The sequence below is a fragment of the Canis aureus genome, chromosome 6 (assembly GCF_053574225.1).
Source record: "Canis aureus isolate CA01 chromosome 6, VMU_Caureus_v.1.0, whole genome shotgun sequence".
NCBI lineage: Eukaryota > Metazoa > Chordata > Mammalia > Carnivora > Canidae > Canis > Canis aureus.
This window is the reverse complement of record NC_135616.1, coordinates 16,896,126-16,919,076: the sequence shown is the minus strand read 5'-3', so window position 1 is coordinate 16,919,076 and position 22,951 is coordinate 16,896,126. Positions and strand designations below refer to the sequence as shown.

The 22,951-nt window shown below is 37.4% G+C and overlaps 2 protein-coding genes across 7 annotated transcripts in view; one reads left to right on the top strand and one right to left on the bottom strand.

Moving 5' to 3' along the window:
- OSBPL1A (oxysterol binding protein like 1A) overlaps positions 1-22,951 on the top strand; it is a 227,771-nt gene that overhangs the window by 99,890 nt on the left and 104,930 nt on the right. For 4 of the 6 annotated variants that reach the window (XM_077900285.1, XM_077900283.1, XM_077900284.1 and 1 more), the window contains one exon: positions 6,817-6,923. In XM_077900285.1, coding sequence (XP_077756411.1) covers positions 6,817-6,923 — 107 coding nt within the window. Of the gene's footprint in view, positions 1-6,816; positions 6,924-13,909; positions 14,060-22,951 lie in introns of those variants that run through there. The other 2 variants (XM_077900287.1, XM_077900289.1) reach the window with 2 other exon arrangements.
- Positions 3,614-14,279, bottom strand: LOC144315571 (uncharacterized). The gene is made up of 2 exons (XM_077900301.1): positions 13,369-14,279; positions 3,614-11,786 (listed from the first exon to the last, which is right to left on the bottom strand). Exons 1-2 carry the CDS (start codon positions 14,152-14,154, stop codon positions 11,775-11,777), a joined length of 798 nt encoding a protein of 265 aa, XP_077756427.1. The 5' UTR covers positions 14,155-14,279; the 3' UTR covers positions 3,614-11,774.

The following is a 22,951-nucleotide window of genomic DNA, read 5'->3' as shown; positions in this document are numbered from 1 at the left end:
CTTGAACATGCTCAAAACACTTCCAATAGCCAGCAGTTGGGCAAAATCATCTAATACAAAACTTTTTTTTTTGTAAGATTTTATTTATTATTTGAGAGAAAAAGCGTGCACACATGCAAACATGCTTTAGAGCATGAGTGTGGGGGAGGAACAGAGTGGGAGAGAGAGGGAAAGGGAGAGACTCCCAAGCAGACTCAGTGCTGAGCATGGAGCCAGGAGGAGGGCTCAATCCCATGACCCTACCATCATGACCTGAGGTGAAACCAAGAGTCAGAGGCTTAACCAATTGAGTGTGTGCCCAAAGCCTGTTTTGTAATAAAATGTTAAATATCATGTAATTTATCAACTACTGTACTGAAAGTGAAAAGAGAATAAATATCTTGAGTACAGAACGGTTTTAAGTTAATTAGTGGTTTACTCTGGTGATGATTTGGCTGATTGGGAGCTATGGCCCCACTGCCCTGCATCACAAGAGATATTCACACTGTGTACTGCTAACCCAGGCAAAGATCAAAATTCAGAATTTGAAGTATGGTTTCTACTGAATCTGTTTTGTGTTCATACCACCATTAAAAAAAAATCCCAAGTCAAACCACTGTAAGTTGAAGACCATCTGTATTCATTCTCTGTTTTGGTCCAAAATATCTTCTCTTAATACCTTATTTCCTTAAACCTAATTTCTATCTGGATTAATCCCAGAATTTATATATCCAGCATTGGCAACATATCCTTCAAGGTTCAGTGAATGTGGTACTAAAACCTCTACTCTTTTAGCTTTATCAAGAGCCTGATTACAAAAACAAAATCACCCAAACTAATAAAACTTTTGGAAGACTTTCTAAAGGCCAGTAGTCTGTTCTTCCATAAAACTCTATTACCTACCATAGAATTCTTGGAAGTGGAATTAGTGAGTTAAAGCATATTAACATTTGTGTGCCTGTTGATATATTGCTAAATTACTTTCTAAAAAAGACTTTAATAGGCCAGCTTCAATACATACACTCTATTGCATGTTACTAAATGTATATAGCGAGTCCCTGGTTAAAGAAATTGGAATGAATATTTTGGCAAATTGAATTTAAAATAAAAATAAAAAAGATAATGGGAAATATAATTCTTAAAAAAATAAAAGATTAGAATGATTTCAGTTATTTAAAAGAAAAAAAATCTTAAAGGAAAAGCACTTTTGTTTAACCTACTTAAAACTCTGCTCAAAATCTCAGTTTTGAGTAAACACACTTCTCACTTCCTTCACTGTTGCCAATGAGGCCCAAACCATCATTGTCTTTCACACAGCGTGGAAACAGTCTCCTAAGTGGCCCTCAGATTCTACCCCTGCCCCTCCCATCCTTGCCCCAGGGACCCTTTAAGACATCAGTGTATAAGGTTCTTTGCTCAAAACACCTGGTAGATTACAGGTCATCTAACTAAGAATGAAAAACAAAGTCCTTCTAATAACCCCCACACCCTTCTAGTCCTTTTTGACTTCTCTGTCCTGATATCCTAGTTGCCTCTGCCTACTCGTCTTCCAGCCTCACTGGCCTTCTGGCTGCCCCTCGAATAGACTGGCCATACTACTGCCTCATATCTGGGCCATGCTAGCCCTCTGCCTGGAAGTCTTTTCTCTCTGATACTCATGTCCTCACCTACCCTAGTCTTTAACAGAACCTTCTGGCTATAGACTACAGACTTCTGATTGGACTCTGCAAAAGAGAGACCCTGTCAGGGGATTGGTGGAGGGGGTGAGAACAGTCAGGTGTTGTCCTCCCTCCCCTTAGCCTGGCTGCCTGGGGTATAATAGCACCATTGGGTTCCTGCCCCTGTCTGAAGCTCCCCCCCCCCCCCCCCCCCCACGACTCCAGCTCCTGCTTGGCTTAGAGATACTGTCCAGTCCTTTTGCCTTTCTGTTCCAGGATGGCAACTGTCTTGCATGCCAGTCTGTTAGTACACTTGCCCTCCCCTACTTTGTGTGTCATCTTTTTCAAAGAAGTTTTCAGGTGCCCTTTCTGTTTGCCAGCCACTTCCTTCCAGGACCCTTACCAATACCTCATTCTGGCCAAACTTGCAACTCCCCTTAACACTTGCTATTCCCCTACCTTGCTTTGTTTTCTTTTTTGTCACTTATCAAACTTGCTGTGTGTGGGGGTGGGGAGAGAGTGTGTGTAGTTGATTGTCTCTCCTATTAGAATATAAACTCCACGAAGGCAGGAACTTTTGTCTGTTTTATTTGCCGATTGTCTTCAGCACCTTAACAGCGTGACACATGTGGGCACTTGCCATATATACAGTTGACTCTTGAACAGCATGGGTTTGAATTGCATGAGTCCGCTTATATGTAGCTTTTTTTTTCTTTAATTCAGCACAGTACTGCGAATGTATTTCTATTTTTTTAACTTCTTCTCTCTGGCTTTTACTCCATTGTAAGAATACAGTATATAATACAGCATATGAAATACATGTTAATTGAGTGTATTATCGATAAGGCTTCTGGTCAACAGTAGGCTCTTAGTAGTTAAGTTTCAGGGGAATCAAACATTATATGTGGATTTTTAACTGCAAGGGGGTCAGTGTCCCAACTCCCATGTTGTTCAAGGGTCAACTGTTTTGAGTGAATGAAATGAATGACTCCTTACCTAGCTTATAAATTGATAACTTCTTTTGAACTCAGAAACAAGTACTAAATTTGTTTTGTCAAATTACTATATAGATTATACAAGTGAGCACTGAACCTGCTACATGACAGCCATGCAGTCAGTGATGGATACAGAGCCTCTCGCCTCTCTGGAGTTCCCCTTAATCACAATTCTGATAGGATCTTCTCAGGACTGTTTTCTATACTATTTGAAAATAATATAGATATTTTAGGTATGTTTGCTTTATTGGACGTTATATTTATTACTTTTTTAAAGATTTTATTTATTTATTCATGAGACAGAGAGGCAGAGACACAGGCAGAGGGAGAAGCAGGCTCCATGCAGGGAGCTTGATGTGGACTCAATCCTGGGACTCCAGGATCAAACGCCCAGAGCTGAAAGCAGGCGCTAAACCGCTGAGCCACCCAGGGATCCCCCTGGACGTTACATTTAGCAATAAAAGCATTGTTCAAGTTCCAACTCAAAAAAATTCCACCTCTTCTCAGACTCTGCTCCATTATTCCATCCCATAATAGTTATTCCTTTCTCTGAATATTTAACATTTTTTAAGTGTCTGGATAATTTGTTTACTATCTATGTCTTATAACATCCCTGATACCTTTTTATTTTCCCTTAACTCTACCGTAATTCATTTAACACTTGCTGTTTTGAACTTTATACTCTCCATTGCAGCCAGTGCAGATTATATAGATATAGACAGAATGGTTTAATAGTACTTGTTTAGTGGGTGATTGCGTTCACCCTGGTCGTCTTAATTTGAACAACAAAAAACATTTATATCCTCATATAGGGACCTCTCAGTTTTTTTTCAAGTTACAGTTTTATGTAAAGGTTTTAGAAGGTCAGTTGATTTTTTTTTTTTTTTTTTTTAAAGATTGTATTTATTTATTCATGAGAGACACAGAAGGAGAGAGGGGCGGAGACACAGGCAGAGGGAGAAGCAGGCTCCCTTCAGGGAGCCTGACTGGGACTCGATCCCGGGTCTCCAGGATCATGCCCTGGGCTGAAGGCAGCACTAAACCAACCGCTAAGCCACCGGGGCTGCCCGGTCAGTTGATTTTTTATATGCAGATATCATTTTCTTTTTTTGAGGAGAGAGTACTGATTTTCTTGAGGCATGTATATAATTCCAATTAGGTGTGAAAGTCAGTTTTTAAAATGCCTCTTGGCATGCAGGTTAGCATGTCTCTTATGTACGTAGTCAGATGAATTGCCATTTTTTCCTTCACCCAAAAAAAACAAAAACAAAAACATAAGGCTTCATGAAGAGGATGCCATTTGAACTTGGCCTTGAACAAAAAAGGTGTAAGTGGAGAAACGTCTGAATATGAATAATTATTCCAGTATTTGAAGAAGAGGATATATCTTGAACAAAGGTTTGGAGGCAGTAAAGTAAGAGTATTTCTAGGAAAACAAGTATTTTCAGGAAAGCAGTCTGGCTGAAACTGATTTAGTTTATAGAGTGTCTTAAATGTTGGCTAGTGAGTGTGGACTTTTTCCATATTAGGGGAACAATGGAGGTCATTTGTAATAGGTTTAGTTTGCCAGCCTAACAAGAAATAAGTATTTCCCAATAGTTTTAAAACTTACCCAATTAAAAATTGTGTTATAATGAAAATGGCAGATTGTGAGCTTTTTATATATCTTTCTAAAGTTAAGCTTTTCACCTAAAATCTTCTAGCATCTTTTCTGAGCTCAAAACTTTTTTTTGCACAAAAATATGACATTTTTCCTCCAAATTAAGTGTCCAATTCTTATAGTAGGCCAAATATGGTTACATACTGGTCTTTTTACATTTGTTCATTACAACTTCGTCTCTAATAATTGGCTAAAATATATTTGCATTGATTCCCAGTTGGTAACTTTTCTAGAAGCCTGGTGGCTTTATTTCTTTTTATGTAACAATATGCAAACATCATCCTATAAGAAAGAAGCATGCCACTGTGAACCAACTGGCGCCTGATATGCTGCCCTGGCACTAGAGTATCAGTTCTTATATAGACCTACTGTGCAAGTTACAGTTCATTTCAAAATCTTGCTTGAACACCAGAGTATCAGAGAAATTAGCTAACTTGACTCTTTTGGACAAAAGAATTTGATGCACTCTCAATAATGGATTCTTAAAAGTCAATAGATATTTCTTGGGGTATCTTTTAAAAGGTTACAGGATCTGTTTTATTTAAAATTCTGAAGTTCATAAAAATTTGACATTTAAAATTTCATGCTAATCAACAAGTATATAAAAGTGTTAAATATCCCAAACACACAAAATTGTAGATGATTAAGCATGTGATGGTATTTAATTGAAAAAAAATACATCCATGAATGACTGTGCTTGCATCTTCTTACCATTTGTGCCATGAAAGTGGAAAATTACTAGATTACCCAGAGCATTTATGGAAGGCAGAGGCTGTGCCTGATTTTTTTGTACATCCCCTCACCGTACTCAATCCACAGCTCTGTGTGAGACATCTGTTGAGGTACTATTTAAGTCCTATGGCATCTGGCATATGGTATTCTTTTTTGCTATTTAGCAACTAAAGAATAAATCTTCACAATGTGTATCGAAGATTCAAAATGAAAAATATGTAAAATCAAATTTATTTTAGGATATAGTAGTTTTCAATTGTTTGGGTGTTCTTTTTTGTTTGGGTGTTATTAAGAATAGCTAACACTAAAAAAAAAAAAAAGAATAGCTAACACTAGGAAACTATTCAATAAAATGAAAAATAGAATAAAATGACATTTGGTATTTATATCCAGATAATAGTGACAGGTTGTTCATACCTTCATTCACTTACCTTTTCCTTTTGTTGCCTGCCCATTTTGCCTTAGGAGTTTTGAGGAATAATTTTTCCAAGAAGAGGACTTTTCTTTGCTAAAATAAATCACATTCCTATAGAAATCTTAGAGAATGAACAATAGCTATGATTTTATCACCTAGAAATAATGGCTGTAAATCATTTGGTATATGTTCTTGGTAGATTTTATTTTCCTTTCCACTTTCCATTTGAAAATATTTGTATCTTGAAGGGACCCACTGTTTTATGGCCTGATAATAGCAAATTGCTGGCATTTGAATTTGATTACTTTTGCTTATTGACCTTATTTACTGTGTTATAAGAATCATGTTCTAAGTGAATCAAGATTATTTAAGACAGAGGGTGGTATATATTTGTCTTTTTCCTTTTAAGTTATTCTTAGATGAAAGTCTTTCTTAATATTTATATTTGATAGAAGGGACACATTTAAAGGATCTAAGTGTATAATTAACACAAAGGTCTAAACTATTTGAACTAAGAGCATTTCTCTAGCATTAATCTAGACACAGGATATGACATTTTACTTGTTTTTTAAGTGATATATGTGTATTTTTCAGCTTTCTCTTGTCAGCATTCTGTTTTTGTTTTGGGTAGGCTTTTGTTTTGTTTTTTGTTTTTTATTTTTGTTTTTGTAATGGGTAAGTGGATTAAGATTTCCTTAGGGAAGTAGGGAAGGTAGTTGATATTACCATTTCTTGTTCCCAACTTCTATTCTGAAAGATACTGGCTTCCAGAGGGACACATTTGTAAGAGTGAAAATACCTATTTCATGCCAGACATTTGTCCCATAAATACTAGAGAAAGTTGAGTTAATGCCACCTTTAGGTGTTAGCCATCATGTCAACTGCCGTATTATTTTTAGTTCTTGGCTTTTGAATAAAATTACTTATCTACTATAGAATATCATGAAAGGAAATATTAATCCACTGCTTTTCTTAAACATTATATTATTATTCCTGTAAACTTTTAAAAATATTTTTAAGTTTTATTTTTTTAGTCCTTACTCTTCTCCTTGCAGGATATTGGCCTTTCTAGGACAAGGTTTCATCTTTTCTTTTACATACCAATTTATGTGCCTTGTGTATAGTAGGTGCTAATAACAATGCTCAAGGAATATACAATATGCTTTGTTTAGGCAGCTAGCTGGAAGGAAACATGAAGTTAGTAGACATAAAAATGTTAGTGGTGCCTGGCTGGCTCAGTAGAGCATGCAACTCTTAATCTCGGGGTCCTGAGTTTAAGCTCCACAGTGGATATAGAGATTACTTTTAAAAAAACAGTGATTTCAAAAATATTTATGGTCTTAAAATCCCACTAATTTTATTTATTTTTATTTTTAGACATGCTTCCATCATTTCTTCAGAAAGTTGAAGTTGTCTCTGAAGCTTCTAGAGAAACTTGTGTAGCTTTGAGTGATTGCCTTAATCTCTTCACTAAACAAGAAGGGGTAGGTAGTTTGGAATCGAATTTTTTAATAATTGGGTGTCACATACTAGATCATCCAGTAAATCACTGCTTTCAAATTGTCCAAAGGTAGGAGAAAATAGTCTTAACAAAGAAATTGAAAGCTTTGTTTTCACTAAAATTTGGAGAAATCTTTCATTCTTGAGTAAGCAGGATGATTCTGAAGTAACTTGTGTTCATATCTAATTTACTTAAATAGCTGTATTTATCAACCATGGTTTAAAGTTCTACTCAGAGTTCTTGTGGCATTTCAACAAGAGGGTTGTGAAAATATTGTAGAAACCAAAGGTTTTATGTGAAAAATACATGATACTTGTATTTAGTAAATAAAGCGATATCACACTTACCTATGTGAACTCTCAGTGGATTAAATATCTTATGTTCTTTACCCCCTGCTCTCTCCCATTTACAAAATTGCCATTTACTTTTCCAAATATTAGAGTGGTAAGTTTACCCGTTAGTAATTCTTTTTCCGAGGATTGAAAAGTTGTAAAGATGTGTTTTGGCTGTCTGGGCTAGAATTTTTCTTGTTTTATTTTTTTCCCCTTTCTTGTTTTCATGATGTTAATGCAAGTCAAGCAGCCATAGGCTTTCTTTTCCATTTTATTAATTTCTACATATATGTTTAGTCTTCAACTTTTTCTTTTTTATTTTATTTTATTTTTTTTTATTTTTAAAGATTTTATTTATTTATTCATAGAGGCACAGGGAGAGAATGAGAGGCAGAGACACAGGCAGGAGGAGAAGCAGGCTCCATGCAGAGAGCCTGACGTGGGACTCGATCCAGGGTCTCCAGGACCACGCCCTGGGCTGCAGGCGGTGTTAAACCGCTGTGCCACCGGGGCTGCCCAGTCTTCAACTTTTTAGATTAGGACACCATATTTCTTATTCTTGTTACAATTTATTTGTAACTTTTAATTTGATATTAGGTTTTGGGTAAAACAAGATAGATAAAAATGGTTTTATATGTTTCATATGTAAAGATCTAAAATGTGATTACAATGGAAGCTTTGGAAATTCACATAAAATTTTTTAAATGCCAGGTTTGTTATGTACACAACAAATTTCATATTTTATTTGGAGAAAAAAGTATATGAGTAATCTGAAATTCATTTAAAATAAACTTAGAGAAAGTCTTTAACAATTTTATTAACTATCACAGGAAAACATAATTGTTCATTAAAACCTTTAAATGGTTGATTCTTCCAATACTGTTTGAAAACATTCCCTCTCAGCATTTGTATTTTTGGTGATTTCATATTCTAGCTTATTTAAATGAGGCATGATTTCATGATCTAAATAAATCTAAATAGTATTTAGAAGATTTTTGAAATGAACAAATTATGTCTAGGGATTCAGGTAATATTTAATACATTGTAATACTAAATTTCATTAACATCTCTTATATGGCACCTGGTGGATGGATCAAATGTCTTTGTTTTAGAGGTGTATAGTTTCAAGGTAAATGCTCGATTAAAAGTAATTTAATTACGTCTAGAAGCCAGCCTATGCTAATTTTTAAACTGTTTGCTTAAAAATATAGCCTAGGTAATTACTTCTCTGAAAATCCAGATGTGCAAGAGTGTATTAGCTTCAAGTTTAGGCTAATTAGACTTCTAAATTTGTCATGAGGATTAAATAACAAAATGTATGCAAAATACTTAGCATAGTTCCTGACACATAGTAAGCCCTGAGTAAAAATCAACAATTATTATTGTCGGATACTGTTTAATTATTAACGCTTGTGACTCCTTTTTTTCTGATGGCATTTTGGAGCTTTTGTGTCTTTAGCACTGAATTCAACTCGTTTTGGGAGGAGGAGGTATTGTCTAAAGAAAATTTGAGTATTTGTAAATGATTGTGTTCTCTTCATCCTTATTATTCAAGTGACAAAGGCTACTTACGTTCTCTGAACCTTGATATTTTTATCTTTCAAATAAAGGAGACCATATAGTAAGTCATTAACAGCACTAGTCTGAAAGTCTAATGGACGTTTTTATAATCTGTCTTTTCCCTAACCTACTGTGGGGAAGTTCTGTAAAATGAAAATGTATAGACACCTCAGTGTCAGGTGTGGGGATCAAATGTATATAGATGAATAATATGTATATAGAGCATATTAACATACTGTGGTACACAGTACTCATTTAGGAAATGGCATTTGTTGCTTCATACTTTCAGAGTATCTTTAAGATTCTTTTTCAGTAATGCTATAAATATTAAATATCAACTCTGTGAGGTTCTCAACAGAATTCATTCTGAGAAAAAGGATTATAGACAAACGGGCCCCCAAATATTTAAAAGACAAAATGTGATCATTGAAGTTAGTTTTTCATGTGGCTAAGACCTACAACATGGGACTTTAATAGTGTACTTGAGGTACGAGAGCAGAATAATTTGACATTATAATGCCTTATTTATCTGGAATCAAATTATATATCTATTATCTAGAAATTTTGTTAACAGTCCTAAGTTTTGAATTCAGAGACTGGGTCTGATTCCATGCTTTGCTCCTTAATCTTTCTTTGCTACAGTTTTCATATACAGTTTCCTTTTTAAAGTGGCAACCAACCAAAAAAGAATGTTTTGAAAAATAAGTATGATCATCTTGGCAAACACCCTATAAACTATACCTGGCACATAATGGGGATCCAGTAGGTCTAAGTGATCCCAGCCCCCACAGTAGCAAAACTGTTTTTATTGAAATCTTTTGATGACAGTTATTCTGAATGTTATGCATTTACATCTTATGCTAAATTTTTAACACTTATCTTTTCTAGGTGATTGTCCTTTTGTCCTTTTTTCTATGTTCATAATTAACTCTGTGTCTTAATACACAGATGTCTTCAGGGGGTAATGTTTATAGAACTGTGTAATTTGACTAAATGGCCCAGTCCTGCTAATGCTCTTGAATTCACTTTTGCTATTTATGGGTTTAAAATTTTTTTCTGTTGATTTTTAGATCGACTGTGTGTCTGTCTGTACCAGTGGACTACTGATCCCTTCTGATTTATTCTTTCTAATGTTGTTTACTAAAAAGAAAACCAGATAATCAAACTTGCTGGTAAAACTATGTCCACAGTAAGAGCAAGCTGGCTCTGCATGAGAAACATAGGGGTTTATAATGAACACAGGTTCCTGGATTTGGAGCTTTGTAGTTCTGTGGTATGTGAATATTCTCTGCTTATTTGGGGATGCTCTGATAGGACCCAGATAGTCAGCGTTTTCCATAGACCTCTACATAAATGGGGTGGATTATGGATGCATATTTTACTTGCAAATAACACTCTTTTGTTGAAAAAAAAAAAAAATCCTGCAATATAGAAAGCAACCTGTAAAGCTTGTGATTGACTTACTAAAGGGAAACTTACCAGGTGTTTTTAGGGTTGGGGAAACATTAGAGAATGTGAGTGCCTTCATTTGTCTTTACCTTTGTTTGAGAGTTCTATTCAAAAAGCTAGTGGGGCACCTGGCTGGCTCATTTGGTAGAGCACAGGGCTTTTAATCTCAGGGCCATGAGTTCAAGCCCCACATTGGGCATGGAACCTACTTAAAAGAAAAAAAAAATTCAAAGGCTAGAAACTGGCTTCATGAATTTATGTTTGTTTCTGTACTTTTCCTCACTAGAAGGTGGTATCAGAAGTGGCTAAAATGTCACATAGTGCCATCATTGGTCCCTTTCTTGTTTGGCATATTATTGAGCTCCCTCTGATATTAGTCAAACCAGTTTTTCCAAAGTAGGAACTTGCTTATTGAAAATTAGTGTAAGCTCACTCATAAAATCCTTTATGCTGCTTTTTTTTTTTTTTTAAGATTTTATTTATTCATGAGAAAGACAGAGACATAGAGGGAGAAGCAGGCTTCCTGCGGGAAACCTGATATGGGACTCGATCCTGGGACCCTAGGATCATGCCCTGAGCCTAAGGTAGATGCTCCACCACTGAGCCACCCAGGGTGCCCCTACTTTATGCTTCTGTGTTAAAATTCCTGACCGCTAAAGAGCTATAACCCAAATGTATGATTGGGATGACAGTGGTGGTGAGTTTGTCGTGTAATGGAGACATCTGGACCTTCAGTTGGACCAACCAAAAGGTAGTGCAACTTGGGACCAAATGCTGGTATCTTTGGAGAGAAGTTCCTCCTGTGAGCTTCCAGCTCTATGAAGTCGAGGTCTCTAATATTCCTAGTCTCTTGGGCTGTTCAAGATAACTCCTTTAGTTATCTCTTTCATTTTTTATTGTTTATACCTTTTGGGCCTTTACCTCTGTCTTCTCTTCAGTCTCCTCCTTTCCCTCTGCTCTGAGCAAAATTCTGTATTAAACATGGAGGCAGTGCCTGCATTTGCTGCCAGTTCCTTGCCACTCCCAACCCCCAGTTCCCTATCTTATTCTTTCCTTTCCTTGGCATCTGTCTCCTTCCATCCTGTTTCAAAAACAGCTCCTCTCTTTTGCATTCTCTACTCCCTTACAGCTTCTGTCTCCTTACATTCCTTTCCAGTTCTATTTTGGAAATGTGATACTTTCTGTTTCTACTTCTTTATTCCTCATCTAGCCCACTGAAACCATGCTTGCCAAAAATCTGCTTACTGCTAAATCAGAGGATACCCTTAAATTACCTTGCTTGTCCTGTGACAGGTCTGGCATTTGACTACTCCTTGCTTTTTGGAGTTCTTCTCAGTGATTTCCATGGTGCCTACCTCTTCTGGCTTCTCTTTCCTTTAGAGCAGCTCCTCCTCAGGTTTCTTTTGAAGCATCTTTTCTTCTGCCTGTGCCTTGAGTGTCAGTGTCCCTGGTTTCTGTGGGTGGCCTTCTCACTCAGCATTCTCCTTGGATGATCATAGGCATTTCTGCAAACAGAAATCCATGATGACTCCAATATTTCCACCTTAGATCTCTCCTGAGCTGTGAACCAGTATATCCAGCTGCCTTTTGAACACACATATGGTTATATCACAGGCATTTCAAAACCAGTGTGTCTAAAGCTGAATTATCCATTCAACTCAGAGTTAGAATTACCACCTATCCAGGAACCCAAGCCAAGATCATGGGAGCTATTCTCAGTTCATCCTTCTTCCTTATCCCCCCCCCCCCCTTTTATCAGGTTCTGTCATTTTTACTCCCTGTCTCTCAGCTGTCTGTCTCCCTGTTCTCCCTCTCCTCCCACCCAGCACTCAGCTCCTGCACTGCCACTTTGTGAGGACAGAGCTCTCAGGATTGCTCTGTTGGATGACTGCCACCATTTCCTCATCCCAGGTTCCACCCTTCGGAACTGGTTTAGATATCCCTCCTATTCTGAGTCCTTTCTGTTGTAGCACTTAACACATTGTATCATTATATATTTACTTGTCTGATTATATATTATGTATTGACTAAAAAGCCCCTTAAGTAAGCAACTGTATCTGTTATTTTTGTAGCATCTGTGTCTAGTATAGTACTTGTCATGTAGTAGGCAGTTAATAAATATCTAAATGAATGCATAATGAATGTACAAAGGAAAGAATACAAAGATCAGACCAATCAGGGTCTACTCTCTGCTGTCTTGACCTTAAGCAAATTAATACATGTTTGGGAATTTCACTTCCAAATCTGAGAGAATACAGATGAGTTATTTTATGTGAAGTTCCTCAATACAGTGCCTGGCACAGTTTAGGTTCTTTGTAAATTGCCTTCTAAAACATGTTATTTTTACTGCCTAGTACTACTTTTGTAGGCTGAATTCATTCTCTAATTTTTAAAACCCAGGAGGAAGATTCTGTAGCAGCTGCATTTAGTGCCAAATGTGAGTTTTCACAATACCATTTAGTTATCAGTTTAGAATGGGGGAGGAGGGAAGCAAACTGACTTTTCAAAGACACCATGAAACCTCATTGACATTAATTCCAGATTTTCTAGTGTACTGTTGTATCATCTTTTACACATTTTATATCTGTAGCGTAGTTACAGCCACCGCTGTTGGAACAGCAAACTTAAAGTACCCTAGGATCTTGTCAAAGAAATAGTTTGGTTCAGTATTACTCTGCTCCCTAAAGTTTGAGGACAGGTTAATACTGTTTAAAACGAATACTGTTTATTTATTTATTATTTTACAAAATACTGTTTAGAACAAAAAGTTATGTGTGCCCCATCCCTATCAGAGCTTAATAGTTAACTAGAAATTTTATTATCCTGAACATCTTACTTAGTGTAATATTTATGTGGTGGGTTTTACTGTCCTTTGAATCTCTGTCTACCCTTCAAGCCTGGCTGGAATAAAAAAACCATCTATTTCATATAAGTAGGTTTCACATCAATAGGATTAATACCATTGTTTTCCTCATTGCTCAAATGGTAGCTTAGAAAGTGCTTAAAAAAATAAATGCATGAAGTCTAGTTCAATCTTTGTAATGGAATTAGAAACATTCAGTGAAAGCCTGACTAAGGGTCAGTTACCTTTGAGGCGCAAGAGACCAAAGAGGATTCCTCCGCTTTTCCCCAGGGGCGGGCTGGCTCTTTAGAAGTTGTCAGGGCAGGCGTCGCCGGGAGAGGGCTTGAGCACCCAGCCCGCTCTAGGACCTCGCAGGAGCCTCCTTGGGATGCACGCAGAGCTCGAGTAGCAGTTTCCTTACTTCCTTCCCTAGAACTGCGGGCCAGCGGTCTGCCCGTCGCTCGGAGGGGCTGTGTGCAGGCGCTCGTCGTCCCGGGCAGGTCCCTACCTGCGCCTCGGCGGAGCGGGCCCGCGGGAGGGGGGCCGGGGGAGGAGGGACTGGACGACGACAGCGGCAGCGCGGAGCCGCCTGCTGCAGGCCATTCGCCGCGCTGCTGCTCGCACTCTCCCCGGCGAGCCCTGGAGGAGGGCGGCTCTGGCTCTGCGGCGAGGGGCGCTGCACGGACCTCTGGTGGCCTGAGGGCCAGAGCGAGAGTCCTGGGCCGCCGCCCCGCTCCTTGACCTCGCCGGAGCCCAGGGCGGGCCGAGCAAAGGTGACTTAGGGAGACCTTGCGGTGCCGCCCTGGGTCTCGCCTCCGGGCTGGGCTGGAGGGGAGGCGGAGGAACAGGAACAGGCCAAGCGCGTTTGTGCTGGAGCTGCCCGGGGAGCGCAGGGCGGAGCGCGCCGGCGGGGATCCCCAGATCCGGCCCAGGTGGGTGAGTGCGTGTGCCCCCTGGGGGCTTTGCGCGGTCAGCCTCGGGACGGCAGAGGACGCTGGGGGGGGAAGTGGGGGAGGGCAGCCAGACGACATCTAGGGATGTGAGTAGATCCAAGAATAGTTGGACGCGTGAGTGCAGCCTCGGGCGAGTGGGGAGGGGTGCGTGAAGCCGGGACCCTCGCAGCCTGGCCAGGGTCTTCCTTGCCGCCTGTGTACTTGTGTCGGGTTCCCACAGGGAGAGCCACTGGGGGGAAAGGCAGTGGACAGCTCCCCCCCGCCCCCCCCCAGCTAAATATTGGTAGTAGGTCAAGTGGGGCCGGAGTGGGAGGAGTAAGGCAGTGAAAGACATTATTGTCCTAAATAACCTTCCAAGTTAGTGATTTTTTGCATGTCTCTGCCCTGGCTGACATTGAGATGAACTTACCATCCGCTGTGTGAGGCCGCTAAAATTCCAAGGAAACGCATGAGTGGATTAAAGAGAAAAAGGGAAAATTATACTGGGGCTGAGGAGTGGGGAGGGAGAGAGCTTTTAACTTTGTTTTGATTAGGATTTTTGATTACTCATAGGCTTTCTTTGTAGCCTAAACCAGTGGAGAATCACGTTCCCTAGCATTCAGAGCATGTGGCTAGTTGTTTTTGTGTTTTTTGTTGTGCTGGTTTTTTCTGGATTTGGAGAGAGGGTAGTAAGAAAGGAAAGATGCCAGAGAGGAGCATAGTACAGCTTTTGAGAGTTATTAAAGCTATTAAAAGTTTCTTAATTTCAATTAGGCTCAAAGATGGAATGAAGGCATTTTGTTTTAAAGACATGGAGTAACTTAGGAATCTTTTTCAAAAGAGAAAAATGCTTGAAATGTGTGTTGGTGGAAGAATGTGTAGGCTAGAATATGGGGATCTAAATGTAAATTTTCTTTTCAGTTTGAGGACACACTGAAGTTAATCGCTGGTCCAAATAATGTTTGATTTCAGCGAGAAGCTGATAACTTTGGTAGTTAGGTTGGTTTTGACTGAGTAGATATTCTATCTGAACATGATGACCAGAGAGGTATTTCAGCTTTTGTCCTGGTACTACTTTTACTAGACTGGGATCTTAAAGGCATTTGTGTCATTGTGAATATGATAGCAAGACTCTGGTCTCCCCTCTTTAGAACCTCTTTAAAAGTTAATTTTAGGGAATTTCATTGAGGGTGAAAGTGACCTACATAATCTCTGTTCCTTCGCTTGTGCATCTTGCAAAATGAGGGAAAATTAAAAAGCTCATTAGATTTTCCATATTAAAAGCACATGCATGTACTACTACAGGGTAATATATAAAGTCAAGCATGTTTAGAATATTGTACATAAGATAACTGATAAAGTAATTATGCAATAGTATGTGCTTTGAGCTTTGTACAATTTATATTTGTCATCTGTATTCTTTTAATAGGCTTTTATGAATTAGTATCTTAGTATTCAAATATATAGTTATGTTTTTAAGCTCTGTGAGGATCATAAAAATTTTTAATTCCTTTAAAAATTAGAAATCTAGATTTTTTTTTTTTTTTTTACTTGGTCCATAATTTTATTCCTAAACTTTCAGCTTGTATGTATAGTCAGGAAATAGACTACAAGTTAATTTTGGAAACAGGTAGGATGTAAGTTAAATGTTCTTACTGTTTTTAAAAGTTTTTAATATGAAGTTTATGTAGCATGAAGCAGGTTTTCATTTTGATAACTTGTGAAGTATTTGAACAAAAATACTTAAGATTGTAATTATTTCAGCAGTATGAAAAAAGAGTGTGTGTGTGTGATTTTAGCCTTGTCATGCTTGGTATGACCCCGGATCTTTTCCTGATAACTTTTTGTATCACAGTGGTACCAAGTCTGTAACCTGCATGCAATTGTATTTGACTTGTATTCCTATTAGTACAGTGCCTAATTTTTATGCTATCTGATGAATTTTGCATGAGTTATAGGCAGACATAATTTTCCTTTCATTTTAACTTGAGTAATAAGGCTATAACCCATATACATTTTTATAATGCTCCACCATTGATTGATATCTATTATTTTATGTAAAAACTTCCTTAATAAGTATTTACATAGTGTTTACCTCGTCAGGTATCTTGCTAAACCAGTCAAGGCTAGATGAATAGAAGGGTTTTCTTGAAAAGTTTTATCAAATATGCCTAAAGAGGAATGCCCAAGGTAAGTTAGAATGAGTGAAAGATTTTAATCAGGGGAGAGATTTAATCAGATTTGCTCCTTATGAGAAGGATTAGAGGAAGTCCTCAAAACAGGGTGACCAGGTGCAGGAATTCAAGAGAGAGATAATCAGAGTCTGAACCTAGCTGGTGGCTACCAAAGATAACCTCCTAGGAGCTGATGATAGTTGAATAAGTGAGGAATGAAGGAGAAGATGGAGTCCTAGCTGACTCCCAGGCTTACGGTGGATAAATCATTGGATGGAAGGTGACTAAAGGAGGGAGTAAAGGGAGTAGGGGGAAGATGAGTTCACCTTCCTACATGATGACATCCAAATAAGGGCAGCCTTACTCATCCAATAAAAATTTACAGATCGTTGGTATTGGAGGTCACCTACATAAACATGGAACTTGTTCAGTAAAGAATATCACCCAGGAGACATACAGCTTAAAAAGTTTGAAATCAAAGGATTGAATACTGATATTAAAAGACACGTGAGAGAAAAGAAAGCCCGTGGACAGCACTAAGCAGCAACAGCTGGAGAGGCAGGAAAAGTCCAGAACAGTGGAGGCCAGTGGGGACAATTGGGTCGAAATTTTGAGGTAACAAACTAAGATGTGTTCACTATTGGTCTTTGATGAGGGGAGTTCTAGAAGCATGACCTAGGGAGAAGCTAAATGGCAATAAGCAGCAGATTAAATGGGAAGCGAAAAAGTAGAAATAATGAAGACAGACTGATTTGGTTTCTATAGACAGTCATAATCTATGAATAACTACAGTTTTGTTTGTTTGTTTCTTTCAATTCTTACATCTCATTTTCATGTTCCTAATGTATTGGCCAGGTCCTTTAGGACAGTGGTGAACAGAAGCTGAGATGGTGGGAATCAATCCTTGTTTTTTAAAAAAGGCACAGTTCTAACTTCCAACGACTCACTATTAAGAGTGATACTTAGTAAATACCATTTCCTAGAATAACAAAGTTCTTTTTCATTCTTACATTGTTGAGTTTTTTTTTTTAAATCATGAAAGGGGGTTCCATTTTATCATATTCTTTCTGCATTTAATAAGAATCATAAGGTTTTTCTTTATTAAAGTGGCAAATTTATGGTTTTTTTTTTTCAAATTATATTTTTAGACTTTTTAAATGATAAGCCATCTTTGTTTACCTGGAATAAACCTAATTTGGTCATTGTATTATCTTTAACGTTCACCTCAATTTGGTTTATTTGGATTTTAGCATCTATTTATGAGTGAGATTGGCTTTTAATTTCTTTGTTTTGTTCTCATCAGTCTTTAGTATCCAGGTTTTACTGGCTTCATAAAGCCAGTAAAGTATTCTTTACTGGATACTGGAGTATTCTTTATTGGAGAATACTGTAGTATTCTCTTTTTATCCTGGAAGAGCTTATATAAAATTAAAGTGATCTGTTCCTTCTTGTAAAGTTATCTTTCTGAGGTTTTTTTAAACTATTAGTTAGAAATATTTAATGGTTATAGGACTATTTTAGTTTTCTGTTTCTTGTTGGGTCAATTTTAACAAGTTAATTATTTTCCATTTAAGTTTTGAAATTTATTGTTATAAGGCTGTTCATTGTAGTCTTATATTGTCTTTTTAACTTATTTTGGATCTGTAATTACATATTTTTTCCTGATGTTTTCCATTTTTTTCCTAATATTTATTTGGATCTTCCAATAAATTTCTCTTTAAAATGAGTCTCTTTAAGGCTTGGTTTATTGGAATATTTTTCAAAGAACTCTCTTTAGCTTTGTTATTTGTTTCATCTTTTTAATTTTTTTTTTTAAATTTTTATTTATTTATGATAGTCACAGAGAGAGAGGCAGAGACACAGGCAGAGGGAGAAGCAGGCTCCATGCACCGGGAGCCCGACGTGGGATTCGATCCCGGGTCTCCAGGATCGCGCCCTGGGCCAAAGGCAGGCGCTAAACCGCTGCACCACCCAGGGATCCCCCTCATCTTTTTAATTTTTATAGTTACCTCTATCACTTTCAGTTTATTTTTTCCCCTAATATCTCTACATTTATTATTCTCTTGTCTCTTTGAAGTGGATAATTTTTTCAAAATTTATTTTCCATATTTCAAGTTGTATGTTTTGTAATTCTAGTATTTTATAATTGAGTTAATATATTTCTGGCAGCTTTATCCATGACTTTGATTTTCTTACAGACTTTAATAATGCATTCCTAGACTTCAGTTTTCCAGACTGAGGACTGCTAACATATGTAGAGTACTGCCCTTTTGATATTTAAAACATGTAAAACTTTTGCCAGGGTTTTAACTACTTCCATTTTTTTTTTTTTTTTTCTGTCTCTTACCTGACTCTTGTTTTCATTGGTTGGCATTTCTGTTTCCTTTCCAGACTTGCTTCTCACTTTCTTCCTCTTTTCTTCACCTTCACAACTTCTTTTCTGACTCTTGACAGTCTGCATGGTGGGAGAATGATCATTATTCCCTTGCTTTCTCTCTCTTTTTTTCAATGTCTTTCCAATGTTCTCCCCCATACTTAGAGGATTTTTCTATGATCTGATCAGTTTACTCCACCTTGCTTTTTTCCTCACAGCCTTGGCTCCAGCACCAAAGGTGAGAAAGTAGATAAACTGTATCTGATTTTCTTAAGATGCTCAGAGGTTCACCTTTACTTACTATATGATCTTTGTTAACTCCTCACATAATCTATCCAACTACTGATGATGATGTCAGGGGACTATGGACAGGGCCTAGGAAGAAAGCATAGATGGTAGACTATAGATCTGCTCTTATTTGGAGTCCTGAGGCACAGACTCCAGGATTAATGACCCTCCTCTTCTTGCTGTATGACTCTGGGTGACTTATTCCAAGGCCTCATATTCCTCCTCTGTAACACAGAATTAACACAGACCCCTTCCCTCTACTTCAGGAGTTGCTGTGAGACTTGAGTGGTGTAAGGATAAAGCCATTAGTTTTATGAGACAATCTTTCCTTTATTTTCAGAAAAATATCTTGAAAGGATTTTGCGCTCAATTCAGGGACAGAGAAGTAGAGTAAAAGTGGTTTGTGGCATGGGGTGCTGGATCAAAGAAACCCTGATGGGAAGCAATAGGTGTCATAGGAATGAGAGGAAGCACCGAAGTTGTGCTCAGTGGTTGAGATTCAGGAGAGGTGTCTGTTCTCTGGTAGATGGGGTTTTTCATCTGGTGGCGAAATATAATCCTATAGTAACATTGTTACCTATTTATTACTTGCTACATTCATGATACTACCTTTTTGAGCTTATATGAGATACCACCCTTCACTTAAAATAATGTTTCTACAAAGGAGATTTTGTTGTTAATTAAAAATTAAACTTGTGAAATATCTTACTTGCAAGAGAAATGATTTAGTTTTGAATTTTTTCATTTATTTTTGTTATTGTAGTTTATATTATGGATTAGTTGAAAATTTCAAAGTCATAGAATCAGTCTTAGATTGTAAAGCATCTAGTCTGGTGATCCTCAAAGATTTCACTGGGGCCTAAAGGCAGATACATAAGATGTAGACTATATATAAGACAAAAGTAAAAGCACCTTATCTGCTAAGGCACCTTCATAAAACACAGTTTGAAATGGTGATGTAATTGATCTGTTCATCTTTGTTTTACAAATAAGGAGAGAAAGGCTTGAAGAGAGAGGCAGCTACTTCCCCACGTTTTTGTAGCTAAGTGGGGGCTACACTTAGAGCTAAGTCCGGTATTCTGCCTCCAAATTGAGGAACAACCCCACTGTATCACACACAACCTGAATTAGGAAAACTTATGCATTAAAGAAGATAGTCCTCCTTGTTTCAAAGCTGACGTGGCCATCTACTAGCTAATTTCTCAATTTGACAAAAGGATACCAACTTTAGAAATAAGCAAATGGCCGAGCATATTGCAGTGTCTTCAGGTTTTGCACATAATACCTGTATTCCAGGCTCTCAGCGGGAGATGCTGTCTTTTTTTTTTTTGAAAATTTTACTTGAGAGAGGTCACATTTTTAGAAGATACTGAATTCATCCGTTTTTCCAAATATTCTGTATTTTGTCCTAAAATTAGACTGTCAGAATGCTATAGCCTGAGCTATATTTTCTTAATTTTCTGAAAACTAGCCCTTGCCGAGTTGTAAATTGGAATTACTCGCTCAATTTCTATTGAGGGGCATCTCAAAAAAAAAATTAGCTTTAATGAAATTATTATTTTGCCCTTTAATACTCTTATTCGCCTATATATTACCCTGAAAAAGAAATTAGAGCTAAGGGCAAAGAGGGAGTTTGTTTTCCCTAAAGAACTGATACATTTTTTTTCCTTGTGGACAATTAAAAGGGCATAATTGTATTTCTCTTTCTGTTTTGGCCTTAAGAGAATTCAGAGCCAGATTAGTGGCTTGTCCGCAGTATCTGTGGTAGGCTCCATCATTTGTAGGTCCTACCCTACTGCCCTATTAGAAATATAGCCTCCCAGTTGGAAATCACTGGATGACAGCATTCTCTTGTGAATTACTTAAATGTGGTTGTACTCCAGAGTCCATTCAAGTGTGATGATTGTGTTTTGGGATTTTTCTGCAAGTAGTAAATACTAAGTAAATAGTTGTTATATAGTGTTAGAACTAGATATGTACTCCATACTGTGGTTTTCTTTTATGTGGAGGATATATGCATTTTGGCATTAAATGACTTTGTAATAGTTTCAAGGGCCAAAGTTAAAATATATGGCAAATGTTAAATTGAACCCTCCCTTTTTTTTTCATATTCATGCAAATCAGACTTACTATGTATTTTAGACCAATATTTGGAAAAGGGTTTTCCTTTTTTTTTTTTTTTTTTTTTTTGTGGTAAAATACAGAGAGCATAAAATTTATCATTACTGTTTGTAAATGCATAGTTCAGTAACATTAGGAACCTTGTGTTATGCAGCCATCACCATCATCTAGAACTCTTTCCATCTCTTAGTTTCATCTACTCTGAAACTCTCTACCCATTAAACAGCAATTCCCCATTCTCTTCTTCCCCCAGCCCTTGGCAACCACCATTCTTACTAGCTGTCTCCCTGAATTTGACCACTTTAGGAACCTCCAATAGGTGGAATTACTCTGTCCTTTTGTGCCTGCTTCATCTCACTTATCATAATGCCTTTGGGTTCATCCACATTGTATGGCAGGTGTCAGAATTTTCTTCCTCTTTAAGGTTGAATGATACTCCGTTGTGTGTATACACACATTTTCCTTAACCGTTCATGCATCCATGTTGCACTTGTGTTGATGCCTTTTGTCTGTTGTGAATAATGCTGCTATGAACGTTGAGTATACAGATACGTTTTTGTGTCTCCACTTTCAGTTCCTGTGATGATGTACTCAGAAGTGGAATTCCTGGATCATATAGTTCTCTTTTTCATTTTTGGAGGACTTGTACTGTTTTTGTAGTGGCTACACCATTTTACATTTCTACTAACAGTGCATAAGGATATTGTTCTATATCCTATCCAACAGTTGTTTTTCTCTTGTTGTTTTGATATAGTAGCCATCCTGGATGGGTGAGAAGTATGGAAAAAGTTTTTGTGATAAGTAAAGTTAGTCACTTTTAGATCCAAATGTCAATCCCAGGGTTGGCAGACTGTCTCTTCCTACATCATTCCATAATTGCTCTGCAGAGCCATGATTTTCTTTTATTTTTAAGACCATTGAAAAGTTGCCCTGTTGAAGTGTGGTAGAGGGCACACAGTCTCCCGGGTGTCCTCTCTTTTTCCCTCCAGTTAAAAAAAAGCAGCTGCATAAAGCAAGGATGATTCTTGGTTTCTGTGGACTTAAGACTTGGCTTAGGTCTAAATATCAATATTTTACCTTTATTTTCATTATCTTTCTGTACTTTAGATAGCACATGTTGCCTTGCCATTGTATTTTGAAAGATCATTGCTTAATTGAGAAGAATTTTATCTTCTGTACAGAGTCAGCATAGGAAAACTTAAGATATATTTGAATCACCACAGATATAAAATATGAAACAAAGAAATTGATATACTTAGGTCAAGCCTACCTTCACCTGTCCATGGGAACTAATAAAGTAATATATCAAAAGCAGAAAATGATTAACCTGAGCATTAGAATTGAACAGAGAATTTAACGTATTCTGTAAGGAAATTATTATTTGATCTTTAGCCATATTGAGTATAAAATTTCTATAAACCTTGAAGTCAATGGAAAATTTTAAAAATAAGATAGAAAATTGGGGAAAATATAACCACAAAGTTATCAAAAGGATCTTAGAGGGTCATTGAATTTTCTTCCATTTGCAAGAATCCTCTGTTTAGCTTCCTGCCTAGCTAGACCGTCATTTTACATGCTTATGAACGCTGTCATCAATGGATATACAGGCAGTGTACTCCAGTACTTACAAGCTTCGTGTCTGAGTCACACAGACCTGGTTTGAATACCAGCTCTGTCACTTAAGTTATGTGATCCTAGGCGGATCATGTAATCTCAAGAAGCTTGAGTTTCATCATTGTTTACAGCACCTACCTCATAGGATTGTGGGAGGATTGTATGAGCTAGTATGCTAAGTATTTATCGTAACATTTGGCATAAACACAGCTAGATACCAGCTCCTGCACTTCCTGCTGATACTACTACTATTATACATGAATTTTCTCTTACGACCACCCATTCCACTGTAGGAAAGCTTAAAACACTAGAAGGTTAAACCTTA

Bases quoted from the DNA above. Each gene is read 5' to 3' on its own strand.
- LOC144315571 (XM_077900301.1), bottom strand. From the start codon at position 14,154: ATGTCGTCTGGCTGCCCTCCCCCACTTCCCCCCCCAGCGTCCTCTGCC.